Raw genomic sequence first — 27,733 nt, forward strand, 5'->3', positions numbered from 1 at the left:
TCGGTATATAAATGATACGATGAACTTTCTAGTTTACCATTTGAGAAGATTAGCAATATGAAGTTCTTGGTTCTTGGAGTGTTTCTGTGCGTCGTAGCCCTTTCTCAGGTAATATTTAATTATTATGTTTTTTGCTTATACTGTCAATAGAACTAGTCAAATTGATCAAAGTCTGCTACTCAAATAGCGAATGCCGAATCAGAATTAACTATATTGTTACACGCTGATTTGAAGCTACCACCGGAGTTCGCCACGGTTGCGTCCTTTCGCAGTTCCTTTTTTATATCATTATACACTTCATCCCAAGGAAGTCAATTCCACTAGATCGAGGAATATCTATCTCCTCCTTTCGAAAACTCTGCGACCTAGAGTATGCCGATGATGCAGTTATAATTGACGATCAGGGGTCTTCATGCCACTATAGAAAGGCTCAGAAAGTACTCAGAATGCATGGGTTTAAAAATCAACATTGCAAAAACTCATGTACTGTGTGACATCATGTGTGTCTTGTCTTGATGCCCAAAATCCCCTGACTCTTTAAAACCAAATAATCGAAACAGTGGAGAGTTTCAAAGACTGCTTTCAAACAACACTGAGAGTGCGGTTAGGAATATCAGGCACAACATTCAACAGATGAAGGCTATATGGAGAACGGATAATTACTTAGCGAAAAACAAATACTTGCAAAATACATAATGCTTGCACAACACCTATTCTCGTCTATGGATGTGATTCGAGAAACCTCACTAGAGCCCTAAACAGAAAAATACCGAGTTTTAAGAATAGATGTCTTAGAATAATCTTGGGTGTGCGGATGTTTGACTTTGGACGGAATGAGGAAATCAGAGAACGGATGCAGAAACCCCCGGTGACAACTGCCATCAAGCGGAGGCGATAAGGATGCCTCTTGAAAGTCTCAAGTCTTAGCAACGCTTGCCTACTATACGAGGCATCGGGTTGTCGACGTCCTGGACGTCCACAGCTGACTATTTGTCGGCAATTCATGTCAGAATTCCGGGATGCAAACCTGACTGGAGAGGACGCACACGAGCTGGCAGCCGACAGAGATGCCTGGAGGCTCTTTGTGGACACCATATAGTCCAACTAGGGAGCGAAATAATGAGTAAATAGATAGATAATTAACTAAAGTATTCAAAAGGTATTAAGTGGAGACTCAAAGCATACATTTCTTCTGCTTCGATTTTTCTACAGCACATATCGAGCCTTATCCTCCACCAACTCTCTTCATCCCTTTGTAAACTGTGCATTTAAACCTTAAGTGTTTTTACTAGACAGTATCTTTTGAGTAATAACTTTCTTACCACGTAACATGTTTTTTTTATTTTTTAAGGAATTTTCCTGTTTTTTGTGAGTTTTCGATTTTGTGATTAATAAGTTTTAAAATCATAATTGTATTTTTTTAGGGTTACAAAGAGTTCGGAATTGTGACTCCTGAGGAATTGCAGCTTACCTCAGGTAAGCCGAATAAATAACTATTAATATGTTTTAGGACGAATTAAATTTAAAAAATCCCCATTTCTGGGCAGAAAAAGAACAAAGAATAAATCTCTGTGTGAAATATTGCAACTCAGTGTTGCACTAAAAAACCGGAAAAAAAAGTTGAAAAAATATACTTATTCTGTCTCAAACTAGAGTGGTTGGCGTGCCAGCAATATTTATAATTTAATTAATTTCAACAATTTTAAATAAATGTAACAATACATAAATTCAAAAGGAAAAAAAACCTAACCTTAGTAAAGTTTATTTTGTTTAAATTTATTTCAACAGAGAGGGAAAACGTTTTTGAGAAGGGAATATGGAAGTCTAGGCATTTACAGGGCTTATGACCTGTCATTGGCTGGTTTAAGTGGCCACTTTACACACTGTGTAACATTTGGTTCAGCCGGATGAATCTCACCAACATCATAAAGGTTTCAGCTCCTTTACTTCACAAAAGTCAGCAGATGGAAGAGTTGAGGAAATGTGGATGTTCAAACATAGGCAGAATGGTGAATGTTACACAGTGTGTAAAGTGGCCATTTAAACCAACCAATGACAGGTCATAAGCCCTGTAAATGCCTAGACTTCCATATTCCCTTCTCAAAAACGTTTTCCCTCTCTGTTGAAATAAATTTAAATATGAACAACTCCCTAGGGAGAAAATCCAGCCAGTCAGCAAGCATTTGGACATACTCAAACATTGTTAAGTTTGTTTTGTTTTGTTTTATAGTATCTTCCATTAAATCATATATTATTTGAGAGGAAAATGAGAGTTTTTTTTATTTATGTTCAACAGTATTATGATATTTCTATATTTTGAATTAGATAATATGAAAATGAGATGAAATAATATTTTAAAATTATGATAAATAACGCTTTTCCAATTCATTCCAATTATTAATGGTGCATAAAGCATTGCATTGGTACACCAGCGTAGCGTATCTTGATCATTTTTGTTACATGAAGGGAAGATGTTCAGTCTTACGCTTCAGGTCTACTACTAGTCTAGTGTAAAAACACATTTTTTATTTCTTTTTTTTTTTTAATGAATATTTGCGTTCTTATGATTTACCCAAATATTTCATTTTGAGGGCCATTTTCAACGAGTTGTAATTGAATCACTATTAGAAAATGGAAATCAAGTTGGGGTAGAGTGGGATTCGAACCACGGGCCTTTGAGCCGTGAGTCCAAGACACTAGCCACGGGACCACAACCCGATTCAAAATTGAAATTCTTAATAAATAATTGGCAGCCTTTATGGTCAAGATGCTTAGTCACACACGGAAGGTTCCGGGTTCGATTCCCGGTGGACACAAAAAATCCAATGTGATTTTTCTTAAGCCTGGATGTTCTGTGATGGAATTCACACTATAATTGGGCTTCCTAGCCTGTTTTTGTTTTGCAAAAAAAAAATATATACAATATAGTTTAAAACTGTCAAAATTTTGTTAATTATCTCTGCTTATTAAGTTTAGTCTTCTTTGTTTATTCTCAAATGTAAAAATATTTTTTTAAAGTATATTGTTGAGTGTCCTTGACACGGGTAACCCCAGTGAGGTCACATTATTTTTATTATTAATTATAGTTTGTAAGATAAAAAATATAAATAAATTTTAAAAATATATATATAAATAAATATTTCATATCAACCATGTCGGGAATCAAACCCGACACCGTTTGCATAGTAAACAAAAAGCTGAACAATACACCACTAGGCCAATTTATACACTTGGCGTTTTTTTTTATGTGAACGTGAATTTAAAAACTGTAAAAGCCCGATAAATATATTTTTTTAAAAACAAGGCTCTTTTTGTGGTTAATTAGTTTTTTTCTTGCATTTGTGGCAGGCTCTCGCATCATCCAGGGAACTCCGGCTGGTGCCAACCAGTTCCCTCATCAGGTGTACCAGCTCATTACCCTGAACAGCGGTAGCAGAATCACCTGCGGAGGCTCCCTCATTGGAACAAGATGGGTGCTGACGGCTGCCCATTGCTTGCAGGGGTATGCTTGATTGACTGTTAAGAAGATTGGCTATAACCAAAATTTAATTGATTAATGTTTTCTTCAATGGCGTATACTGTAATAAAATATACACGTTGCTTGCGGGAAATAAATGGCGTTTAATTTTGTGGGCAGTTGCCTTTCGTGCCGTCGTTCTCCAACGGACTTAAATCATGATTAGACGTGATGTTACGGAGAAACATACTGTCATATGTGGCAATTAAAAAAAAAAATTACATGTCCGCTCCCTAGTTGGAGCATATGGTATCCAAAAAGAGCCTCCATGCATCTCTATCGGCTGCCAACTTCTTTGCGTCCTCCCAAGTCAGGTTCTCGTCCCGAAGTTCTGACATAAACTGCCGACGAACTGTCAGCAGTGGACGTTCAGGACGTCGAGAACCTGATGCCTCCAGTTCGTCAGGCCAATTGCTCTAATGTCACTTTCCACATTATCCAGTCGATTTTAATTTTGGTCTGCCTCTGCTTCGTCGGCTTCGTCTGCTTTCTGGAGTGGTATAAATAATCTATTTAGGGGTGCGATTCTCATTCAATGGCCAAACCATTGTAACCTTAATATTTTTATGAACTTTGCAATGTTGGATTCAATTCATGATCAAACCATCTCTTCCACACCCCGTTTTGGTTAACAGCTCAAAATATCTTCCTCAATATTTTTCTTTAAATAAATTACTAATAGCATGTTTTTATGTCTTTTGGCTATTGTTAAATGGACCCAAATAAGTCCGCAAATAAATAAATAAATGATCATCATCATAATTCCCTGTCCGCTCCCTGGTTGGAGCATATCGTCTCCACAAAGAGCCTCAATGCATCTCTATCGGCTGACAACTCTTTTCCTTCCTCCCAAGTTAGGTTCTCGTCCCGAAGTTCTGACATAAGCTGCTGACGAACTGTTAGCAGTGGACGTCCAGGACGTCGAGAACCTGATACCTTGTAAAGCAGGCGAGCGTGGTTAATGCTCTCAGAAGGCATTCGCAGTATATGTTTGTTAAGTATGTTTGTAAAGTTAAACCACTGTCCACCTAAGATTCTTCTGAGACACCTATTCTCAAAACGCAGAATTTTGCTATTTTGGGCCCTCGTGAGGTGCCACGATTCACAAAAAAACTGTGGAAAACAAATTAGATATATTGTTTCATTCATAAATACAATGCATTTAATGTACATAATTGGCTATATTTTAACGCAAATTTTTCAAAATTTTGACAGCTGTCAGCTGTCAGTTTTATTGTAACGAGTTACTTAAAAAAATAACAAATTTGACATGACCTTTCTTACATAAATGATTTCATGTTTATCTTGATTTGCCATATCTTTTTCTTCAAATTGTTTAATGCAACGCAATATTTGCTATTAGATGCAGCTAGCACAGGAATAACGTGTCTTTATATTTACCAAAATGTCAACGAAAAGGCGGACTGTAAATGAAAAACGAATTTCTTTCAGTTTTGTGATTTGGAAATATTTGAGAAAGAATAGGAACATGGAATGAAAAACTATCTTTAATATGATCTGAATGTTCTTCAATTTCTGGCACTGGATGACAAAATGAACTATTGAATGTAAAAATATTTTCCACGACGTGCGACGAATCCAACCACCTTTTTATCCGATTTTATGTGAAGTTTTTATGGTTTTCTTGGGTAAATGAACAAACCAAACAAACCCCTAACGTGAAAAATCTTAATTTCTAAATAATTGTAGCGGCTTTAAAGCAACACAAAAGCACACTTTTTAAATGTATGAGCTTAGAAGTATTTTTTAAACATCAACATTTCACGCCATTTACAAATAAAACTTAAATTTGAAACTTTCAGAGCACGTTCAACTGACCTGTACCTTGGCAGCGTCAGGATTGACAGTTCTCCAGTCCGAGTAACCTCGACGAATCTCCATGTCCACCCTAACTACAACTCGCAGAATTTGAACAATGATGTCGCCCTTGCCGGTTTGAGCAGCGACATCCCAACTGGAGGTAACATTTATTCATATTTGATATAAAACCCATAGATGGTGGACTTTTAGTAACTCCGCCTTGTGACTGCTTGGTTTAATACAAATTGTACTCTAGTGGATCGATTAAATACGTCTGCACAAATACATTACAATATCAACTTTGGAGGCCTTTTCGCTTTTGAGCAATTCACAACTGCAAAAAAGAATTCCAGCTTACCAGCTTTGCAAAGTTCATTATTATTCCACGCACGCCATCCTCTTTTTCTATTGTGACGGATCCCTGTGAATAGTTCTCGCCCTCCAAGCCCAGTGCCTCGATTATGATCGCTATCTTCATCTGTATATATCGAGACGGTATACTTAACTTCTGTACTATCTGTACCTACTAGTCATATCGACATCAAATGATCGAAACCAGCCAATGGAATGACCGCAAACAATTAGTCCGCGTCCCTTACGTCATTGACATTTAAAATAGTTCTAATTTTAAGTTTGAATAGGCTTCTGGGTTAAAAAGTGCTCACTTCAAAGCAATTTTAAACTCCAATAAATCCCAATTCATGCAAAAAATGCTCGCTTGAACATGAATTTTGCATGACTTTTGGAAATCACCTGGACGGTACGCTTAACGATCGTCTGTATGTATCTACCGATCGACTACAAAGCCGGCTCCTATAACGTATCGATACATACACTCTGAAAGATAGTAAAACAGATGGAAAAAATATATGGAGTGGTAACTTTCTGACGCATATAATCTGTGTCTGACACCTAAATACTCTTATTTATTAATAGGAGAGAACCTAGCGATATTATTTTCACATCTAGGCGTTCGTTTTATTAAAGTGACAGTTATGTCGGAATTTAATTCGACTTCAAAACTTACTTATTTCCTTAGAGTATATACATCTATATACTCTAAGCATTTTTCCCTCTCATATTTTTAATAGGTTTTTAAGAAAGAAAGTGCCAGCCTCAAAACGCTTAAAATTTTTAATAAATCATAATTAAAGGAAAAATTGCTCGGTGAAACAAAAATTTTGACACTTTTAATGCGTAGATAAACATATCGAGGGGTTCTAGACCCATCCGTATAAAACGATGTACTAACATAAAAACTTGATGGTGGGAGGGGGTATCGGTACTATTCCTTTGTAGTCGGTCGGGATACTTTTATCTTCAACTATGTCGTCATACTGAAGCTATGTCATTTTAGAGCGTAGATATGTGTACCGTGACGTACGCTTCCCCTTGATTCATATCGATGTACCTACCCAAAACTTGAAGGTGGGGGGTCGGTAGTATACCTTTATTATCGCTAGAGAGAATTTATCTTCAACCATACCGTCAAGGTGAAGGTATGACGTCTTTATCTTCCCATCATAATCGAGGTCCTGGTTCTTAACGAGCCTGGCTACGGAGTGGAAGGCGAGAGTTTACATTTGGCTCAATCTCCCCCTCCAAGCCCATATCCGTTAAGTATCGGGATATTAGGTAGGGGGCGAGCTCTTTAACATCCTCAGGTTTAACCAGTGGTGAGGCTCCTTTTATAATGTAAAGCATCACATTCACATAGAATTTTCTCATTTGCACTGCAGAACCTACATCTAGAAGTTTCGGAAAAGTTCATTCTAGCAAGGTGTTTGTTCAATCTGCAGTGCCCTGTAAGCTGATAACCTTCACTTGATTTCGGCTGAGCTATAATAGGTCAAAAGCAAAACTTTTCAAGTACCCTTTTATCAGTTCCTTCGCACGCCATATACACATCTCTCAACATTATTTATCGTTGGCCTGATGGCGTAAAGAAATAAGAGACAATACCTTATTTTTAAATGACTTTTATGTTGACTTCCCTACTGCTAGCCGCATTCATTCCACTACTGGACATAGACCTCTTTTAAACTCTTCCAAAATTTTCTGTCTTGTGCTATCCGCTGCCACCCACGACCCGCTAGCTGAACAGTGTCTTCTTTTGTGGTCTTCCTACACCTCTTATGTTGTTCCAAGGCCTCCACTTCAGGATTCCCTCGCCCAATGTTATTTTAGCTTTTCTGATCTTTCTGCGATGACAGTAACCTTTGATCTCCCCATTTCGAATTCTATCACGAAGACTGAGGCCTAATATTTGTACTTCCATTGCTCGCTGAATGCACATTAACTTTTGTAAGCTTCTGACGGTGAGGGACATAGTTTTCAGGCCGTAAGTCGTCACCGGCAAAACACATGAGTCATGGACTTTAGTTTTCAAGTTTATGGGCACCCGATTGTTTCCAAATATATATTTTAACTTTCACCCGCGTTATTTTGTGTCCAAAATTTATATTCGTTACCTTAATGGCTTTATTGTTAAAGTCAACTCCGCCATTACGCCGGGCTCAGAATTTTTGTTTTCCTCACATTAATTTCCAAAGTTAAGGACGGTAAATTAAGGACGCATTGTGGAGGTCTTTTCTAAAAATAGACGTATTTAGAAATAAAAATTAGTAAAAAATAAGCTCTACACTTTTTAACATCAACTGATTCTGGTATTTTTTACTTCGTGTATATTTGAATAAAAACACGATTTGAAAGTGTTTTAAGTGCTTAAATTATAATAATCTCATAAACTTGATAAAAAGAGTTATTTAATGACTATTATCAATATGCAGTAAGACTCTAATTATCGGGATCATTAGGTGCCAGATTTGACTACTTTTGAAATAATACAGCAAATTGGAATCACATTAAAAATTTACTCACAAAAAAATCTCTAGAAAAGTTAATTGCACAATTAAACTAAAATTAAAAACTTCTTTTTTATATTTCCATCACGATATCCATCAGGGTATCAATCGATTTGGATATTTGAGCAATCAAAGAGACGAAAGGTCGGATAAACGTAGTTCTACTGTATACCTGTAATATAAAACACTTTAATAGTATTAAGTACTTCAAGATATTTAAAAAAAAAATATTTCAGCTAATATCCGAGTCATCGCCTTCGCTAAATCTCAAAGTGACACCTTCGAAGGACAAACTGCCACCGCCAGTGGTTTTGGATACACAGCCAACAGTAAGTTAAAAAATATATATTTATAAAACAGTATTCCGTAAGCTGATGACGCCGTGCTTCTAGCAACAATGACGACCTGCAATTCTTGGTAACAAAAGTCTACGATGTATGCATTTGAGCGATTTGCTGATGAATGTTGATAAATCTAAAGTACAGTGAGCCCCCTTATAACGTTGAGGTAGGTACTACGTTATCGGGGGGGTACGTTATAGGACGGACTTGACTCGCGCGGGATGACGAAATCTTCCCGGAACTTGCGGGCAGGGTAGTTCAACATGACAGCCTTACATTTTTTGGTAAATAAACATTATATACATCGAGAGATAATGCGTATGACATCTACCGCGCAAACATTATTTTACTTTTTAGATAAAATTGTAGATAAATTTTACATTCCCATCAGAATATGTACCCTGGCAGCAGTAGACATTCTTTATCATTGTGTTTTTATAAACAGGAATGGAATTACTGACTTTCACTATATTAAGGCAAGTTCAGCTTCCACGAAGTTCTTTAGATACATCAATTGCTGAAAGCATTTTCCACATTGTTTTCACATTCATAGTCAATACGGCAGTGAAAGATTTTTGTTGATTGATAGCGTTGCACTGTGTAAGTTTAAATCGGGACATTATAGGGTTCATCGGGACGTCGGGACAGGAGACTCAATAACGATGACAGTCCCGATATATCGGGACGGATGGCAACCCTATTATAGGTAGGGGGGTTTACTGTAAAGGTTTTGGAATGCGCTGAAAGTATGACTAAATGTGAGATCATTGTGAACGGAGATATTCCGAATCAGGTGGAAACTAGGGACGGAAGACTGAGAAATATATTGGAAAGACGGTAAGTAGCGGGAACAGGGTGAAAAGTGCGCTCAAATCAACCTTGGAAAAAAAATTTTTGTTCCAGAAGTCAAAATTAGCAGTTATAAATCAAAAGGTTTGAAGTTTATAACTGACTGAATATTTTGTTAATAATCAATACTGATAAAATTATTTTTTGTTAGCAAATATATAATTTAATGACATTACACATTCGAACACGTTTTAAAACTACCGAAATGCAAAAAGTTTACACTCCGCGGAACTGATTCCGTTCAGCGCCTGGCTAATATTGACGAACACAATGGCTCATTAAACCAATGTTACCCGTTTATTACAAAACAAAGTGCAATTCTCGCCCTGAGATGCTTATTTAATGAGGTTTAATGCACATTATAACATTTAATTGGACTGATTTTCTTACTTAAATAAGAAATGACAGAGAGTTTAGCGCAATAAAATGACTTTTTAGAAAACTTCAAGCTCTGGTTGAGAGCCAAAAGTAGTATCAAATATTGTTTTGATATTTTTTGCATTCTGAAAAATTTATTGGCCCACCTAGTGTAATGGTCTTGTAATGACTTATCTTTTTATGAAAATGAAATATTTCAAAGTGTTTTAAACAGTATTTCTCATTGTTTTCTGCTCTATTAGATGGACCAACATCTGCCACCCTGAACTATGCCAACTTAAGGGTTGTGTCTAACTCCGTGTGCGCTGGATCCTTCGGCTCTCTCATCATTCCCTCCACCATCTGCGCCGCCGGCATCTCCAGCTCGGCCCAAGGAGTGTGCAGTGTAAGTACAACTATGGAAGAAAACTAAGGCATCAGGGTTCTTCAGAATCTTTCCAGAATAAAGCTCGATAAATATTCTTCGTCTGCCATGGAATATATCTAAAGATCGTAGCTGGAGATTTGAATATGCTGTAAGGGACACTATGCCATTAATTTATTATTTATTGACTGAATTCGTCGTGAACTCGCGAAATCTTTATAGTTTCGCTCTAGCCCGATATTCTAAGGATCTGGATTTGGAGAGGTAGAATTAGTAATATGAGTACACTCGGCGTCCACGGCGTGCAGCCAGGCTCTTCACAGAATTAGGCTTAGAGGTTGAGAACTTATTTACGGGGACCCGTCACAATAGTACTACACGGATCGCAGTGACATCACAAGCTTGAATAGCACTGACCCCCATTATTCAGAATTAGAATGAGGTCTAAAAGAGAGGATATAGAATGAAAACAACACCACAACACCTAACCAATTGAGAAAAAACTATTTGTTTTTTTGCAACCGGCGGAAATAGAATTCGCGATACCAATTTAATCTAACCCTACGTCATGGCGCCTGTCAATTAACATGATTTTCTTCTGTTTATTTTTAGTAAAAGCATTCTTAAGATTGCCTAATCTTTTTCTTCTTTCGGTGCCTTGTCAGGTCGCCCCGACGTTGGCGATCACTGCAGCGAAAGCATTTTGGCACCGCGCTACTTTTATTCTCTGCAGCCAGGACGACTGCTTACTGATGTACTCGCTGTAGTGATTCCTGAAAATATGGCCAGAAAGGTTTCCTGTTGCCTTCTCTGGTGGATTTTTCTGTCGGGGTTACCTTCCCTTAGCTGGTTGGTTCTGGTTTGGAGGCGCCAGAAACTCGCCTGTCATCCTCTCGTTATCTGCTGTGATCACACCGTTAAGAGTGTGATCCCATTGCCCGGGGTTCGCGACGTGGACGCTAACGAGTAGGACTAGTCAGTAGTGTTGCCGGTGGAATGCAACTGGGCGTTCGCAGCATTTTATAGAATCACACCCTCCAGCAAGATGTGACTCACTGCGACCCTACTGACAGTTCGAACCCCAATGAGATTGCTCATTAATACATATGAATACTCTTTATTGCTCAACTGTTCGCCCTGTTCTAGAATATGCCTCCGTGGTCTGGTCTCCCTTCTATGTAAATCGCATAAATCACATTGAATCAGTCCAACGTCGCTTGCTTCGAAAAGTAGCGTAGATGCTTGGACTAGAGAGAGGTCATTAATATTTTGCTGACATAGAGTCAATGTTAAATATTTCTAGTCTACAAAAACGTAGAACTAATATTGATTCAATATACACATATGTTCAGCATACTGAATGGTATAATTGGTGTTTCATCATAACTGGGACAAATAAAATTCCGTATTCCGACTCGTAGGTTAAGAAACAATGAAGTACTGTTCATTATCAGCATAGAACAAATTATGGCCTTAATTCTCCAATGACCCGTGTTTGCTGTATTGCCGACAAGATCTGGACCAAAACGAGGACTAAATAAACAGTCCAGATTTTGTCTTGATGTCCCTTATGTTTGTCAATGCTTCTTTTCTTTTTTTAAAAATGTTTTACACTATTCTTTTATTGTAATATTAAAACCCTCTAAATTGTACAAATGGACAATGCCCGTTAATAAATAAATAAATAATTATTTTTAATAAAGTTTGCACATTTAAACGTATCAATAAACAATGTATGACGAAGAATGTGGGATCTGGTGATGAGTTTGGAAGCAGACAGGACGAAGATGCAGGAAAGAAAAGAAATAAAAAATATTTTTTATGCTTATAGGGTGACAGCGGTGGTCCCCTGATCATCGGAAGCGGAACCAACACCTTGCTGATCGGTGTCACCAGTTTCGTCAGCAGCAACGGTTGCTCTTCCGCCGCTCCATCTGGCTTCGCCAGGCCTAACCATTTCACCAGCTGGATCAACAGCATCTCCGGATTGTAAATCGCATACTTATGAGATCTCTACTCCGAGAAATCTTTTATCAGACACGCAATACGTGAATTCAACATTATTTGTTTATACATAACACTTTTATAAATAGTTTCACAATAATTGTTTGTTTTATTTTAAATGGGTGAATGAATCGGCATTTACTCAAATATGCGGTGTTATAACAATAGTATTTGATACTCTGGAAGCCTCCAAAAGAATTATCAACTATTTTAGAATACAACTAGATTTAGAAGACAAAGCAATTATTCTCAAACCGATTGCCAATAAACCTCGTCACGTAAGTATCAGGTTTCAAACTGAAGAAAAGTAAATGAATTTAATGAATTCAAAAACTAATCTACAAATCATAAAACAAATTAGTGCAGATGGCACCAAAATTTTCACGAATTGGGCACAAACTAAGTACCGTATGACATTGAACTTTTCTGGAAAACAAAAATAGCATCAAACGATAAAAACTATTTTTTTTTTTGAGTTAAGAACAAAAAAATACGAGCGATAAAAACAGATGACTCTCAAATCATACAAATTAAATACGCCAATGACGTAGATAAAAAAATTGTTTATAATATCTAGAACATTCTTTAAGCATCAAATCTTATTAGTCTTTACTATGCAGACACAGCTATGCAGACAATGCACCCTTTCTATAATATCTCGAGCAGATCCTAGAAGAAAACAAACATTTAAAACAAATTGTTTTAGCCGGAGATATCAACCATAGAATTAAGAATAGTCCAGAAACCGCATACGAGCATCAATAGGCGACTAAACTACTCATATAAAATATGAGTAGTTTTACGTTTTGACCATTAGTTTCTTTTTAGACGTCGCTCAGTATGCAACTCCTGATTTGAATTTAGCTGTGCCGTGTTGTGTCATTTTAAAGTGTAGAAATACTGCTAGGATCTTAAAGAAACAGGATGGGATCACATTTCATTGTAATTAGCAAATGAATGTCTAAGTAACAAATACATTACTTAAAAACATTAAAAAATAATTATTTTTCCATCTGTCAAACTATCGAAGAAAAGAAAATGTACATTTCGTTAGTGTTGCCCGGGTAGTAATTTTTTTACCCTACTTTGCTCATCTAATGAGAGAACTGATGAAAATTGGACCTCGGATTAAACAACTCTGTGGTGGACATTTGAGCGGCATTATCTTTAAAACTACAAATATTATTTAACATGATATAAAAATATCAGTTTTATGTAATAAAATTTGTTTTATATTTAAGTTCAAAGTTCATTAATTCAATTACTCTTTTATTAAAAGACCCTTTCTTTACTTGTCTACTCTGTTGTGTCAATCAATATTTCCGCGCGCACAATAAAGTTTTAGAGAAATTAACAGATTGCTTTTTTTTACCTTACATTTGTGTTGTGATTATATTTTTTGCCATCGTGCAACATTACGCGGCGACATCACGAATGCGCACGGCGAAAGTGGGGCATAGTGGGGGAATCATTGGACACAGTCCGATTTTTTTTTATTTATTTTTTTTTATTTATTATGTACATACAATATTACATTTTAGTTATTTTAAGACATTTTTGACATTTTTTTTTTTTTTACAGGACTCACCAAGCCAATGAATATGGCTTGTCGGTAAAGATCCTTTACAATTAATCATATGATAGTCCTACATGGTTTTATAATAATAATTACTACTAACTTAGATATAGGGAGCGAAAAAAAAGTACATGTAATTGATGCTTTCAAAAAAAAAAAAAATATTTAGAAGATGTAAAAAAAAGCAAAAAAAATAAGTGAATGATCACGCAATTTTAAGATAAAAAATAAATAATTACAGAACCGGAGTACCAAAATTTTAAACATAAGTGTTTACATATTTAATGGGCACAAAGCATTTTATTAAAAACATTATTTATTAACATATCCATATCTATATCTATATCTATATGTAAGTCTATATCTATATATCATCCTCATCCATATCCATACATATTTATACCCGTACATGCACACATACATATCCATACATACATATATACACATATATACACATACATACATACATACATGTGAACATACATATACACACACAAACATCCATGAAAATATTACTTAGTTATAAATTCTATTTTATGTATATCTATATTTACAAATATTTATTTTTTTTAATATATAAACTCCTGATCGAATAGCCAGTCTATTATTTTGCCCTTGTCACTTTTGGTAGTGCCATTTCTCAGATTGTATTCAAATATGATTCTATGCTCCTTCTGGACTATTCCTTATTCTATGATATCAACATAAATATTCTAAGCGGAAAATCTGTTGCAAGAATGCGCTAATCTTCTTATGCACTATGGATTTATATCATTAGTTAATGTACCAACAAGGGTGGCACATGAGGCACAATCGACCACATTTTATCAAAAACAATTAACTCCACTGTATCTGCTATGCTTCATACCTGTATTACTTTTATTTATTTATGCTTTATTAAGTTAGTTCATAACATCTTAAGAACTAATATAAACTTTCAATAATATTACAATTTTTTTATCAAAATTTCTCAATAACAAATTTTTTCAAATTAATTTGAAATATTTCATTTTTTTCTATTTCCTTTATTTCTTCTGGTAACTCATTGTACAGCTTCAATCCCCTGTACAATGAGTTTTGAGATTCTGTTTTTTTCCTCATTGGTAATCTTATCTTTTTTTTACCCCTTGTTTTATGTGTTTCATTGTTGGTTAAATTTTATTACTGTTTTTATTTTATTCATCCCCTTAATTATTTTATGTATAAAAATTGCCACATTATATTTTATTTGTTGCTTTACTGTGAGCAAGCCAATTTCTTTGTGCATTCTTTCTAAATAAGAATATATTTTTTTTTAGTATAATTTTCATAAGACATCTCTAGTAACCGTGCTTAATGTTTTTTTTTATTTTTTTTTTTTTATTTTTATTTTATTTTTGCACCACAACAGGCCAGGAGGCCCAATTACAGTGGTGAATTACATCACAAAACACCCAGGCTTGAGAAAAATCACATTTAATTTTTGTGTTCTCACCGGGAATCGAACCCGGAACCTTCCGTCTGTGAGTCAAGCGTCTTGACCACTACACCACGGAGGCCGCCATATGTTGGCTTATATATTAATTTTACTTATTTATATATTTTTTTTACCTTCTTCACTGTTTTGCAAACAGAATATAATAATACCATGCTAATAATAAATGCCGATTTTTGGCACTGAACTGAATGGTGGAGCTTCACGATGAAGTTGGGTGTAGTACTGTCCGATGTAAAAAGACTTAGATAATATCATCTGTCGGGAAACAGCGAGAACTCATTCAAGTCTCTATTCATTTGATTTAAATAACTTTTATTATCAACAATGTTTTGAGTATTTCAAAATGCTTGCAGACTGGCTGGATTTTCTCCCTAGGGAGTTGTTCATATTTAAATTTGTTGCAACAGAGAGGGAAAACATTTTTGAGAAGGGAAAATGGGAGTCTGGGCATTTACGGGGCTTATGACCTGTCATTAGCTGGTGTAAGTGGCCACTTTACACACTGTGTAACATTCACCATTCTGCCCATATTTAAACATCTACATTTTCTCAACTCTTCCATCTGTTGACTTTTGTGAAATAAAAGAGCTGAAACCTTTATCACGTGGGTGAGATTCGTCCGGTTGGACCAATTCACCTACGAGGGAACGCCTGAAAACAATTTTCCGATTTTGTATACTTCTTCTTTTACCAGGTAGTTAATTCAACAATCTTTTGAGTATGTCCAAATGCTTGCAGACAGGCTGGATTTTCTCCCTAGGGAGTTGTTCATATTTAAATTTGTTGCAACAGAGAGGTAAAACATTTTTGAGAAGGAAATATGGGAGTCCAGGCATTTAGGTGGATGTTCAAGCATAGGCAGAATGGTGAATGTTACATTGTGTATAAAGTGGCCACTTAAACCAGCCAATTACAGGCCCTTCTCAACAATGTTTTCCCTCTCTGTTGCAACAAATTTAAACTTTTATTATCTTTACTAACTATAATAATCTAACTTACATCTACGAAGGCTTTTTTATTTACCAATAATATTTTGAGTTTGTCTAAATTTTTGTAGACAAGGACTGGATTCAACTCCCTGGAAAGCTGTTTAAATTAAAATATTACAACAGAGATGAAGAATATTTAAGAGAAGGTAATATTGTTGATAAATTACCTGGTCCATGAAGAAGTATAAAAATTGAAAAAATAATATTTTCAGGCGTTGCCTAGTATGTAGGTGAAATAATTCAATTAGATGAATCTCACCCGCATAAATAAAGGTTTCAGCTCTTTAACTTCACAAACATCAGCAGATGAAAGAATTGAAGGAATATAGATGTTCAAATATAGGCAGAATGGTGAATGTTACACAGTGTGTAAAGTGGCCACTTAAACCAGCCATTTACAGGTCATAAGCCCTGTAGATGCCTAGACTTCTATATTACCTTCTCTTAAATGTTCTTCATCTCTGTTGTAATATGTTTTTTATTTACATTTCGTTTTTCAGGGTGGTAGCGATGGCCCCCTGATCATCGGAAGTGGAACCAACACTCTACAGATTGGCGTAGTCAGCTTTGTCAGGGGCAACGGATGTTCTTCCGATGCCCCTTCCGGCTCCATCAGGCCAAACCACTTTTCCAGTTAGATCAACAGCATCACGGGATTACAGTGAAATTTTAAACCAAATCTCTACACTTCTTATTATGGAAATAAAAGACGAGTGATACTCCTCTTGGCCCTATTCAATAGACAGCATGGGCCTCAGTGGATCGACTCTTCGAGCCTCGGTTAATAAGGATCTCAGATGTGTTACATAAGTTACTCATAATACAAATTAAAATCTATATGATAAAAATAAATAAAACAACTTTGTTTTTAACCACTTTTTTTTTCCACCGACTGGTTTCAAAGCTAAGCAAGCTTTTTTCTCAAAGTTTACTTAACTAATGAATTCTTTCCCATCTTTTTTTATGTTATCAGTATGCTGCCAAATAAACAAATAAATCAAGTCTTTTTTTCTTGAAAGGATGGTAATTTAAGCTGCATATGTTCGAAACTAGACATGAGTGGACTAAAAAAAATATTATTTTTTTGGTTTTTTATTATTTTTTTCTTATTATGAATCGCTTTTTTAATTGCTGAAATTTTCAAGTCGTCTAATTTAAAATTTTTATTTTCAACATGAAATACTTTTAATCCAGTGTCTTTATTGAAATCATGATTATTTTCTATCAGATGGCTTGCAAATTCAGAAAAATTATTGTTATTTAGGCAATTATTATTATTAAAAAAGTTGTGGTTGAAAAAAAGTTCTTTTATTTATTTTCTTATAATGAATAACCACAAAATTAGTGCTTCTAATATAAAAGTTTGAATCAATATTCATGTGTTTTTAACCTTTCCCTCACTAAGTATCCAAAAATTACACATTATGCAAATGGGGGGACTAAACGACCCCTACTCCTACTTGTATATAGCGTCACGAGAATAAAAAGTTGGAAGTGTTTACGATCTTGCAATAATTCATTCATGTTTTCACGTACACATATTTTACTCATTCGTGTATTTTATTCATTTTTATTAGTTTGCCGAATGCTTATATATATAAAGTAAAATCAACCCTTATTTTATTTACGTCTTTTTTTTTGTTTTAATATTAAACGATTTGAAAATTCAAAAACAAAAACAGGAAAATGCTTCTTTCTGCTATTTTCACGAATACAAAAATATAGCCCAAATAGCTTTAATAATATATTATGTATATAAATGACGAGTGATACATTGATCCACAAATTTGGAATATCCAGTGACCGCTTTCATCGCTTTCGCGACATCTTCGAGACTGGTATCTTTATCAAGGAGTTCAGTGTATTTATACAAAACAGAGGTAAGGATTCAAAATTATATGAAAGTAAATTAAATAAAATTATTTTTATTGTAGGGATCATTAACAATTTTTTTTCGGGTTAACTAATGAGTTGATATAATGCTATTTTAATGAGTTTAAGTATTGTATATATATTATTTTTAGTGTCCCATCCTTCGCAAGTGTGATTTTTGTCAATTATGATTTCTGAAAGACAAAGGGTAAAAAGTCACTAAAAAAAAAACCGTATTTCAAAGACCTTTATTAATTTATAATTGCAAAATAAAACTTGATATTCATATCATCATAATATTATGCCAAATCTTTGTACATCTGTCACATTATGATGAACGTAAAGTTATTTAATTTTTATAATATTTTAATCAAATGTTTAATTTAGAATTTATAAAACCAATATCTATTCTTAGTGCTTAGTGATATGATAAAAAATGTGTTTTTAAATTTAATAATAAACCATATTCAATCATGATTAAATGGGATTACAAACATAAATTTTTATCTTTGAACATTTTCTCTGATAAAATAAATACTGAAGGTAGTAATTAAATAAAATAAAATAAAATACAAATGTATTTTTAAATATCTTTTCAGTCTGTCAAGTGAGCGGTCAAAATGAAGTTTCTTTCACTCAGAGTATTTTTGTGCATGCTCGCCCTCTCCCAGGTATTTTTTGGAAATTAAAAAAATAAATATTCATTTTTTAATTTTTTTTTTTTTGTATATATTTGGACCTCTGTATTTAGTAGCCCTACGTGTCATGTACAAGGCTAAGGTACTCGGAAAAAAATCGTTTTTGTTTGTCTTGGAAATGGGATGTTCGATCATTGATTTTGGTTTATTACCTTAATGAGTCCAATCACCATTGTTGCAAAGTTCAAGAACAATGGCGCGTGATAACTACTTTTAACTAGTGTGGATATCTGTTAAGGATATTCCATCTTTCCTGCATTCTGCTTCAAGATTATGGCGTTGCAAACTGAAAAAGGGGCACTGAAATAACAGATGTTCGATACTCTGTGAAGAAATATCATCGCATGGACAATAGTCATCATTCCTTAATTTAAACCTATATAGATAACTTCTCATAGCTCCGTGTCCGGTAAAAATTTGGGTCGTTTCGAAAGTACTTTGGTGATGGTGGCGGAAGTTTGCTGCATCAGCCAGCGTTGAGAAAAACATTTTAGTGATTTTACCTGTAGAAGAAGCGCAGTAATGATCCTCCCAACGCTGCTGCGTATTTTGTTTTATACAGCGTTTAGCAAAGCTAAGGGGAAATTCTGAGAAAAAAGGTGCCGTTCTTTTACAAGTAAAAAAAAAATAGTTATTATTTATTACACATCAGCATATTTTGAGTGTGTTTAAATATTTGTAGACGAGGCTGTGGATTCCACTCCCTGGGGTGGTATTCTGAACCGCTTCCGCGGCCGTAGAAAAACCATTTATCTCATGTATTTACATACAAAATGGTTGTCCTACGGCCGCGAGAGCGTTTGGAATACCAGCCCTGGAGAGTTATAAAGATTTAAATTGATTGTAACAGTAGCAGAAAACATTTTTTTTTTTTTTTTAAATGTACAATACAGCACTATTACTAATTACAATGTAGATAAAAAAGGTAATAACAAAAACATGTTTTAAGAAAAAAACACAATAGATTATCAAGGTCCATAAAAACAATAGTAAACTAAGATGAATAAGTCACTAATTCACTTTATATTACATGGTTAGAGAGGAAAAGTCTAAAGCTGGTAATCCCAGCATGGAAAAGATCCACCTCTCTCAGTAGGCTGTTCAACAGACCAATCATCCTCCCCACAGGCATCATCAACGGTAAATTTGTCCTGCTGGTCTTACCATTACCAGTTTGAACACCCTATAGCTACATGGCCAAACTTTGAACACGATTATCTCAGTTTTTTGATTAAAATACTTAAATTGTTATTTTGTAAAAAAAAATCCACCTACATTTATTTATAAGTTAATAATACACGAGTATAATGGATATCATCAAACCCTTATCCGCACACGATGATGCAGAGGGCACTGCGTTGTAAAATAAAATGCAGCGTATCTTAATAATTAATTACAGAAAAATAGACCGGTTCAGTCAAGATCAAGACAATTAAATACTTCAGTGTAAAACCAACTTATGTAAGAAGTACTTCAAGCTGACCTTCTTAGGAATCAAACCGGGGACCTCAAGCATGGTAAATTAATGCGCCAACCACTACACTATGGGGCGGACTATTCCTCAGTTTCCTTTTCCAGAATATAAATATGTATTACATTAATCCTTTTTGAGATATTTTATTTCTGACCGATATCAAATTTTATTTTCAGGGATACAAGCAATATGGAATAACTACTCCAGAAGAATTAAGACCAGGTTTTTATTTTTTATATAAGCCTTTATTTTAGTTATTTTAAAATATAGAGCATTTACTCTAGTCTATTCCCTTAAGTTATGGTTTCTTGAGAGAGCGGTGCGGTGGATGAAATCATTAAAACAAATGTACATTTAAAAAAAAAAAAAAATGGCGTTGCATAATAAATTGTATGCTTTTGCCAATGTCATGTTGGGGAAATGGTAACTGTTATTGCTATTTTTATTTTAAAAAAACCTAAAAATTAATGCATACGTGATTTGGTCCATCAAAAATCACAAAATTTTTATAGATTTTGTAAAAAAATCATGAAAAATTGTTTATATGCATTAATCCTTGAAATACACACTCCGTAGCATGATTTTTTAACATCTTGCTCTCCTCCAAATGATAACTTTTGACATCTTCTCATAATGCTAAGTTTGACAAGATGGTCCATTTTCTGCTGCAGTTTTATAAAAATATGTTTGTCAAATTAGTTGGTCGGTTAATAAAATTAGGCGCTCATGGCCATTAGATAATGACACCACTCTTTATAAGTTGACATCTCTGGAATAAGACAGCCATCTTGTTACGCCTACTGCATACAGCAGACCGCTTTCTTGGGAAACCATAACATTAACAAAAGAAGATTATAAAACTAGCAGCATGTTTTATTGTATTTTTGAACATTTTATTTAACAACAGCATCAACAATCTCTTCAGTGTCATTTAAAAATGTGACTAATAGATCTGAACTGATTTGAAATATTGTTTGAACTAGAGCAACGTATCATCCAAGGATCCCCGGCAACAGTCAATCAGTTCCCTCACCAAGTGTACATGATCATCAGACTCAATGGAGGAGGTAGAGTAGTGTGTGGAGGTGTCCTCGTTAGTAGCAGGTGGACTCTGTCCGCTGGTCACTGTTTATCTGGGTGAGTAAATCTTGTGAATTGACTCATCACACCGTCGTCCACATTGATCTGAACTATATTACCACACCTGTGGGGTTTTTATAGTTTGTGTTCTTTTGTTCTGGACGTCTCTATCTCGATCTGACATCTGACTTTGTTATTGTGAATTATTGTCCTGTGTGTTATCATTTGGTCTTGCACAATACACGAAGGTGCTGGATATGAGACAACTGTACTTAAAACACCTCTTGTCGAACAATACGGAGAGATTTCAGCAAAATGCTCGTATGAGGTTTTCCCATAGCACGAATAGAGAAATATGACTTTTTTAAAACATTTTAAAAGTAAAAATGGTCCATGAAATACTGTCCAGTAAAAAAAAAGTATTTTGCTACTTATCAATACCATAAAAATATATTTTAAAATTGGTAATTTTTAGCTCCTGCAAAAACGGTCATTGCATCGGCCACACCTCTAATACGTCACGATTCATGTACATTTTCGACTTTGTTCCAAACCATTCAAATTTTTTTAGAACATCGTCACGAATCTTAACATCACAATTATCTATTGTGATCACAACTATCAATGCCAAACATGTCGCGTTTTTCTAGTGACATATTTTTTTATATTTTATTTTTTGAAGTTATATATGAAAACATTTCTCCACAATATCCATGTTGATTTTGAATATACAATTAATTATTCTAAATCCATTTCATATATTTTTGTCGGTATTCATAGTACGTTATATTTCCCTATTATGTCATTCCTAAAACCCACATCACTTTTGCTCAGAGACATCTCTCCTTTATCGCACCGAGAGTGTTTAATATTTTGGAAGAGAGTATTAAGCTCTCAAGTACAAAACTGTTTTCAAGATAGGAGTTAAGGACTGGATTTTCCTTAGTGGGAGGGATTTGAGTGGGTAACTCCTTGATGCTTTTCCAAATGTTTGAGTTTTACTATTTACCATATTGATATGCCATATATTAAAAAAAATATATATTATTATGTTTCTGACCCAATATAATATTTGTGGTGATACACTCGTATGTCTGTGTCAACTAATGACTCGTCCAAACTCAACACAGGACTTTTAGTCCCATGGAGTTGGGACAGTCTCAAACATGTGCTATAAACTACTTATGAGTAAATAAATAAATGAAAATAAATATAACGTACAGGTCAATGTCGTTTTACGCCGGGTTGCGTTCCGAGAAACACCTGCATAAAATGAACACAAATGACACACCAGTTTGACATAAACTACTTGACTACAATTGAGACCTTAAAAATTGTGCACAAAATGACACTGGGAAACATACAAGACGACGACATAATATTAGTCAAAAATGCTGACATACACAAATATAACACCAGACAACAACAACACTATCATATTGAAAAAGCAAAGACAAACACAGGACAGTCAAAAATACTACATAATGGACTTAAACACTACAACGACCTACCTTACTACTTGAAAACTTTTACTGGAGACAAATTTAAAATCAATCTGAAAAAGCACATGATGACTGAACTAACTAGACTAGATGAGACATAAAATGACTAGACAATATTAAATTTCTAATGTAACCCTAACGGGTTTTTTAAAATTGTAAATAAATAAATAAATAAAATAATGGAAGATATAAGCGTAGGTTCCGTGTCGAAATTCTAAGAACAATCTAACATGTCTATTTAATAGATATTCCATATAGATATTCCATATAGATATTTTAAAATAAATTATGAATGTATCTAATAAATACAATTAAAATTAGTTTGATATAAATAATGATTTTTTTTATAATAAATACTAACGCACCAGTTTGTAAGTACTAAATTAAATTACCACATTTAAAAAAAAAAGCTTCCAATTTAATTTGCTTTGATTGTTGCTTCCTTTCTTGCAGAATCATAGAGCATGAACTACAAATATTTTAATATTATTTAAATTTTAATAATAATAAAATAAAAAATATAATTATACCTTTTTATTTTTCTTAAAAACAAAATAAAAACTATCTCGGAAACACCCAATAGGCTGCTCGCGCACACGGTAATAGAATAAAACAACGTGTAAAAGTGTGTCTGCTGTTAGAATCGCGGCGCCTACTGTCGTCTGGTCTCAGCCTAACCGGGGAATCCCACGCCGGCACCAACCGGCGTAATTGTAAATCGAACCGGCGCAAAACGACGTTTACGTGTACTGTGTTAAACAGAAAATGCTAAGTTGCTTTCATTACACCTTAGATTTCTAGTAAAGTAATTTGGCATGTGTGTGTGTCATCATTCTATGGATGTGTAACCGCGTATGTCATACGTTTAAGCAGTAAAATGTAACATTTACAAATACTTTTTCAGTGCTGCAGAAGCAGATCTCTACCTTGGAAGTATTAAACATGAAACTTCTCTCATCATCGCAACATCTAAGAATATCTACGTCCACCCTTACTACGACCCGTCCAATCTGAACAATGATCTGGGTCTGGCTGGAATCGCTGCTGATCTTCCATCAACAAGTAAACTAATGTTTCTCACAGAAATTCTTAACACTAATATTTTGGACATATTTTCAAGGCTTATCTCATAACACTAATTGAAATGTGTCGTTTTGTGTTGAACTTTGACCAGTGATTATCAACATATTTATAAATAAAATATTGTCTGGTAAAAAATATAACTTACCCACGTATTCTTTGTAACTATTAACATATTACAATAGAATGGTGAATGTTACACAGTGTGTAAAGTGGCCACTTAAACCAGCCATTGACAGGTCATAAGCCCTGTAGATGCCTAGACTTCTATATTACCTTCTTTTAAATGTTCTTCATCTCTGTTGTAATATGTTAATATAAACAGCTCCCCGGGGAGTTTAATCCAGTCCTTGTCTACAAAAATTTGGACAAACTCAAAATATTGTTGATAAATTACCTGGTCCATGAAGAAGTATAGAAATTGAAAAAAAAACATTTTCAGGCGTTGCCTAGTATGTAGGTGAAATAATTCAATTAGATGAATCTCACCCGCATAAATAAAGGTTTCAGCTCTTTAACTTCACAAACATCAACAGATGAAAAAATTGAAGGAATATAGATGTTCAAATATAGGCAGAATGGTGAATGTTACACAGTGTGTAAAGTGGCCAATTAAACCAGCCAGATGCCTAGACTTCTATATTACCTTCTCTTAAATGTTCTTCATCTCTGTTGTAATATGTTAATGTTACAATAGAGATAGAAAACAATATTTTAGAGAAGGAAATACAGAAATCTAGCCATTTACAGGGCTTATAAGTTTATGGGAGCACCAGCGTAGTCATGCAGAGAGGTCCCATTAAAATTTGAGGATTTTTTTACCAATTTAAGTGGGTAGCATTGTTTACTGATTTGCTTACATATTTTTTTCCTATTAATTGAAAAAAAATTGTTTACAAAATAAATATGAAATTACAAATGGTTTGTACGCGTTTAGAGAAGGAGTTTTACATACATTTATTAGGGACAGAGACACAGTTTATAGCGACACAATCAGGAACGACCCATGTCTGTGAACTTTCCCCCATAACTTCAACTTATATATTATTTACACTTTATTTTTAATATCTAAAACAGATTCCTTAAAATAAGATATAATATTCTAAAAGATACACAATTTTTTAATCTATGAGTTCAGGATAGGATGGGTCTCATGTGTTTTTTTAATTATCAATGAGCTTCATTCGTGGGCCCAGAAGCAGAGGAATGCTCTGAAAAAAGCGCCATGCGAAGGAACTATTGAAGGGAGTACTCTGAAACTAAGCCGAAACCAAGTTAGTGTTATCACTAGAATCCTTACAGAGCACTGCAGACCTTTTTTAACTTTATTTCATATATTTACTCCACAGCTGAAACCTTTATATCGTGTGAGTGAGGTTCATCTAGCTGAACCTATTCACCACAGTGTGTAAAATGGCCACTTAAACCAGCCAACGACAGTTTATAAGCCCTGTAAATACCTAGACTTCCACATTTCCTTCTCAAAATGTTTTCCCTCTCTGTTGCAACAAATTTCGATCTTGATTATTAAAGTCTGGCAGCATAATATACATTTTATTGTAGTACTCAACCCCTACCTAATAGTCTGATACTTAAAGGACTTGGGCTTGGAGGAGGAGATTTGGCACTAGATATGAAAGCACTCGCCTATTATTCAGTAGCCCGGCTCTTCAAAGATCTAGGCTTGGAAGGGGAAAATAAATTTACCGAGACTCTTTACAAGGTCTCAGTGACATCAGAAGCTTGTTTGGCACAGACCCCCATTTACAAAAATAAGGACATCTTTTGAAATATTTCATTTTTCTTTATTCCAGCAAATATTCATCCCATCCCATTGGACAGATCAAACATTGAAGAAACATATGAGGACAAGGTTGCCCTAGTGAGTGGATTTGGTTATACTTCTGATAGTAAGTTGTCTATTATTACTAGTTGTTGTTTAAATATCTTGATGTAAGTTCTTGTTTAGTTTTTGTTTGAAACATACGGATATATTTCCTAAAATATTGTTGAATGATATTAGAATTTTAATATGTATATTTATTCTTACAATTAGGTGGTCCAGCATCCTCCACATTGAACTATGTCTACCTGAAAATTATCTCCAATGAAAAATGCGCGGCGACCTTTGGAAATATTGTCATTAATTCTACTGTCTGTGCCGAGGGAATATCGAGCCCTGCGCAAGGAGTTTGCAGCGTAAGTTTATTGAAGGTCTTAAAGTCTTAAATTAGCAGGAGTGTCTGGTGCTGTGATCTGATATGTGAATGTTATTGCAACATCAATGCATACCAAGTTCCTTTGGATATAGTCAATTGCATAATGTATATATTGCTAGTCGGTATAGAGGTGTCTAACAGCCCGCAACTGTGGCTTGTTTTTCGGCTCAATATTTGTACAGTACTCATGTTTTGTGCTTATATTATTACCAATATTATTATTTTAATTTTATTGACTTTTTATGTATATTTTCACTCAGAAATCTTACTATTTGATGAATCACTTAGGGGGTAAGAGAGGATAGGAGAGAACTGTCATTTATAGGTAAATTTATGTTTGGAATTAAGAAGCAAATATTGTATTCGTCGGTTATTGAGCAGCCAAAAAGTTTGTTGTCAGGCGTTTTCTTTTCTGGGCCAAACTACTTTAGTTTTAAATAGGTGACTGCTAGTGCAGCAGTGTCCAATTCTTAACCTACAAATGTTAGATACCATCTATTTGATAATTTTGCGGACTTAAATCAGGGTTGAGAAGGGATATGATTCTGCAAGCTTCTATAGTAAGAACCCTTGGTTTTGCTGCTTTCATTCCATTCAACATCCCAATGATGTTTAGCCTGGCCCATAAAAAGAAGGGGCAAGTCTGAAATCTGTGAACGGAAGAAAGTAGAGGTGAACCGCTTGTCAAAGCCTCTCTTGCCAGTTTGTTAACTTGCTTGGTGTGAACTTTTAGGAGGCTGCTATTCCTATTTGGATCTTCTAAAAATCACAGTCCATATAAGATTATGAACATCGATGGCAGAAATCATCCTTCATAGTTTGAATTGTCAAAAAAAAAACTATGTGTGTATGTGTGTGTGCATTTATATGCATATGTTGTTTAGATACAACTATTATAACGAAGATAAGTAACAAATCCAGTCTTTTGTCTATGAACATTTGGACAAACTCAAATATTGTGAAGATAAGTAATGTAAATTGATGCCTCAACACGGGTTGTGAAGTATCATGTAAAATAAATAAATGTGCATACATTATTATTGTTACTTGATTGATCCAAATAAGATGTTTGCCTTTTCAGGGTGACAGTGGTAGTCCATTGACGATTGGAAACAACCCAGACACAAAGCTGATCGGTATTGTGAGCTTCATCAGCAATAATGGGTGCGGCACCGGCGCCCCATCGGGCTTTGTCAGAACATACCACCATCTTGAATGGATAGACAGCCACATTAGATCCTAACTTAGAATCAGATCATGCATCTTACTGATAATCAAATAAATAATACACTAAAAAAATCATTTTTCTTTTATTTTTACTTTTAAACTCTAAAATAATGAGGCTGCTATGAGTAGGGATGTATTTTTCTTCCAAGTCAGTCCTTCAATGCTGAGGATCGTGGCCACCATGAACACTTCTGATTTCGCTATTGCTGAAAGTATTTGCCACCTAATCTATTAGTTCGTAGTCAGTACGGCCGTGGAAGGTTTTTGTTAGTTAACAGCGTTGCTTCACTCTGTTAGTTTAAATCGGGACATTATGGGTTTCATCGGGACAGAGGGCTCAATAACGGTGTCAGTCCCGATATATCAGGACGGATGGCAACCCTAGGCCTGTAGAAAGAATG

The 27,733-nt window shown here is 34.8% G+C and overlaps 1 protein-coding gene across 1 annotated transcript; it reads left to right on the top strand.

Moving 5' to 3' along the window:
- Nucleotides 1-27,348, top strand: LOC148278596 (transmembrane protease serine 9-like). Its single transcript, XM_088231167.1, has 15 exons — nucleotides 1-108; nucleotides 1,425-1,476; nucleotides 3,349-3,502; nucleotides 5,341-5,498; nucleotides 8,439-8,531; nucleotides 10,013-10,155; nucleotides 11,966-12,124; nucleotides 16,681-16,813; nucleotides 18,662-18,723; nucleotides 20,401-20,446; nucleotides 21,208-21,361; nucleotides 23,711-23,868; nucleotides 25,701-25,796; nucleotides 25,943-26,085; nucleotides 27,187-27,348. The coding sequence occupies exons 1-15, from the start codon at nucleotides 58-60 to the stop codon at nucleotides 27,346-27,348; spliced, it is 1,764 nt and encodes a 587-aa protein (XP_088087293.1). The 5' UTR covers nucleotides 1-57.
- The last annotated feature ends 385 nt before the right edge of the window (nucleotides 27,349-27,733 follow it).

Source organism: Micrasema longulum, unplaced genomic scaffold (genome assembly GCF_059751315.1).
Source record: "Micrasema longulum isolate JH-2025_06_02 unplaced genomic scaffold, ASM5975131v1 h1tg000858l, whole genome shotgun sequence".
Taxonomy (NCBI): domain Eukaryota; kingdom Metazoa; phylum Arthropoda; class Insecta; order Trichoptera; family Brachycentridae; genus Micrasema; species Micrasema longulum.

Bases quoted from the DNA above. Each gene is read 5' to 3' on its own strand.
- LOC148278596 (XM_088231167.1), top strand. From the start codon at position 58: ATGAAGTTCTTGGTTCTTGGAGTGTTTCTGTGCGTCGTAGCCCTTTCT. The intron at 8,532-10,012 runs GTAAGTTAAAAA...CTGCTCTATTAG, and splicing joins TTTTGGATACACAGCCAACA to ATGGACCAACATCTGCCACC. The intron at 18,724-20,400 runs GTATTTTTTGGA...TTTTATTTTCAG, and splicing joins GCATGCTCGCCCTCTCCCAG to GGATACAAGCAATATGGAAT.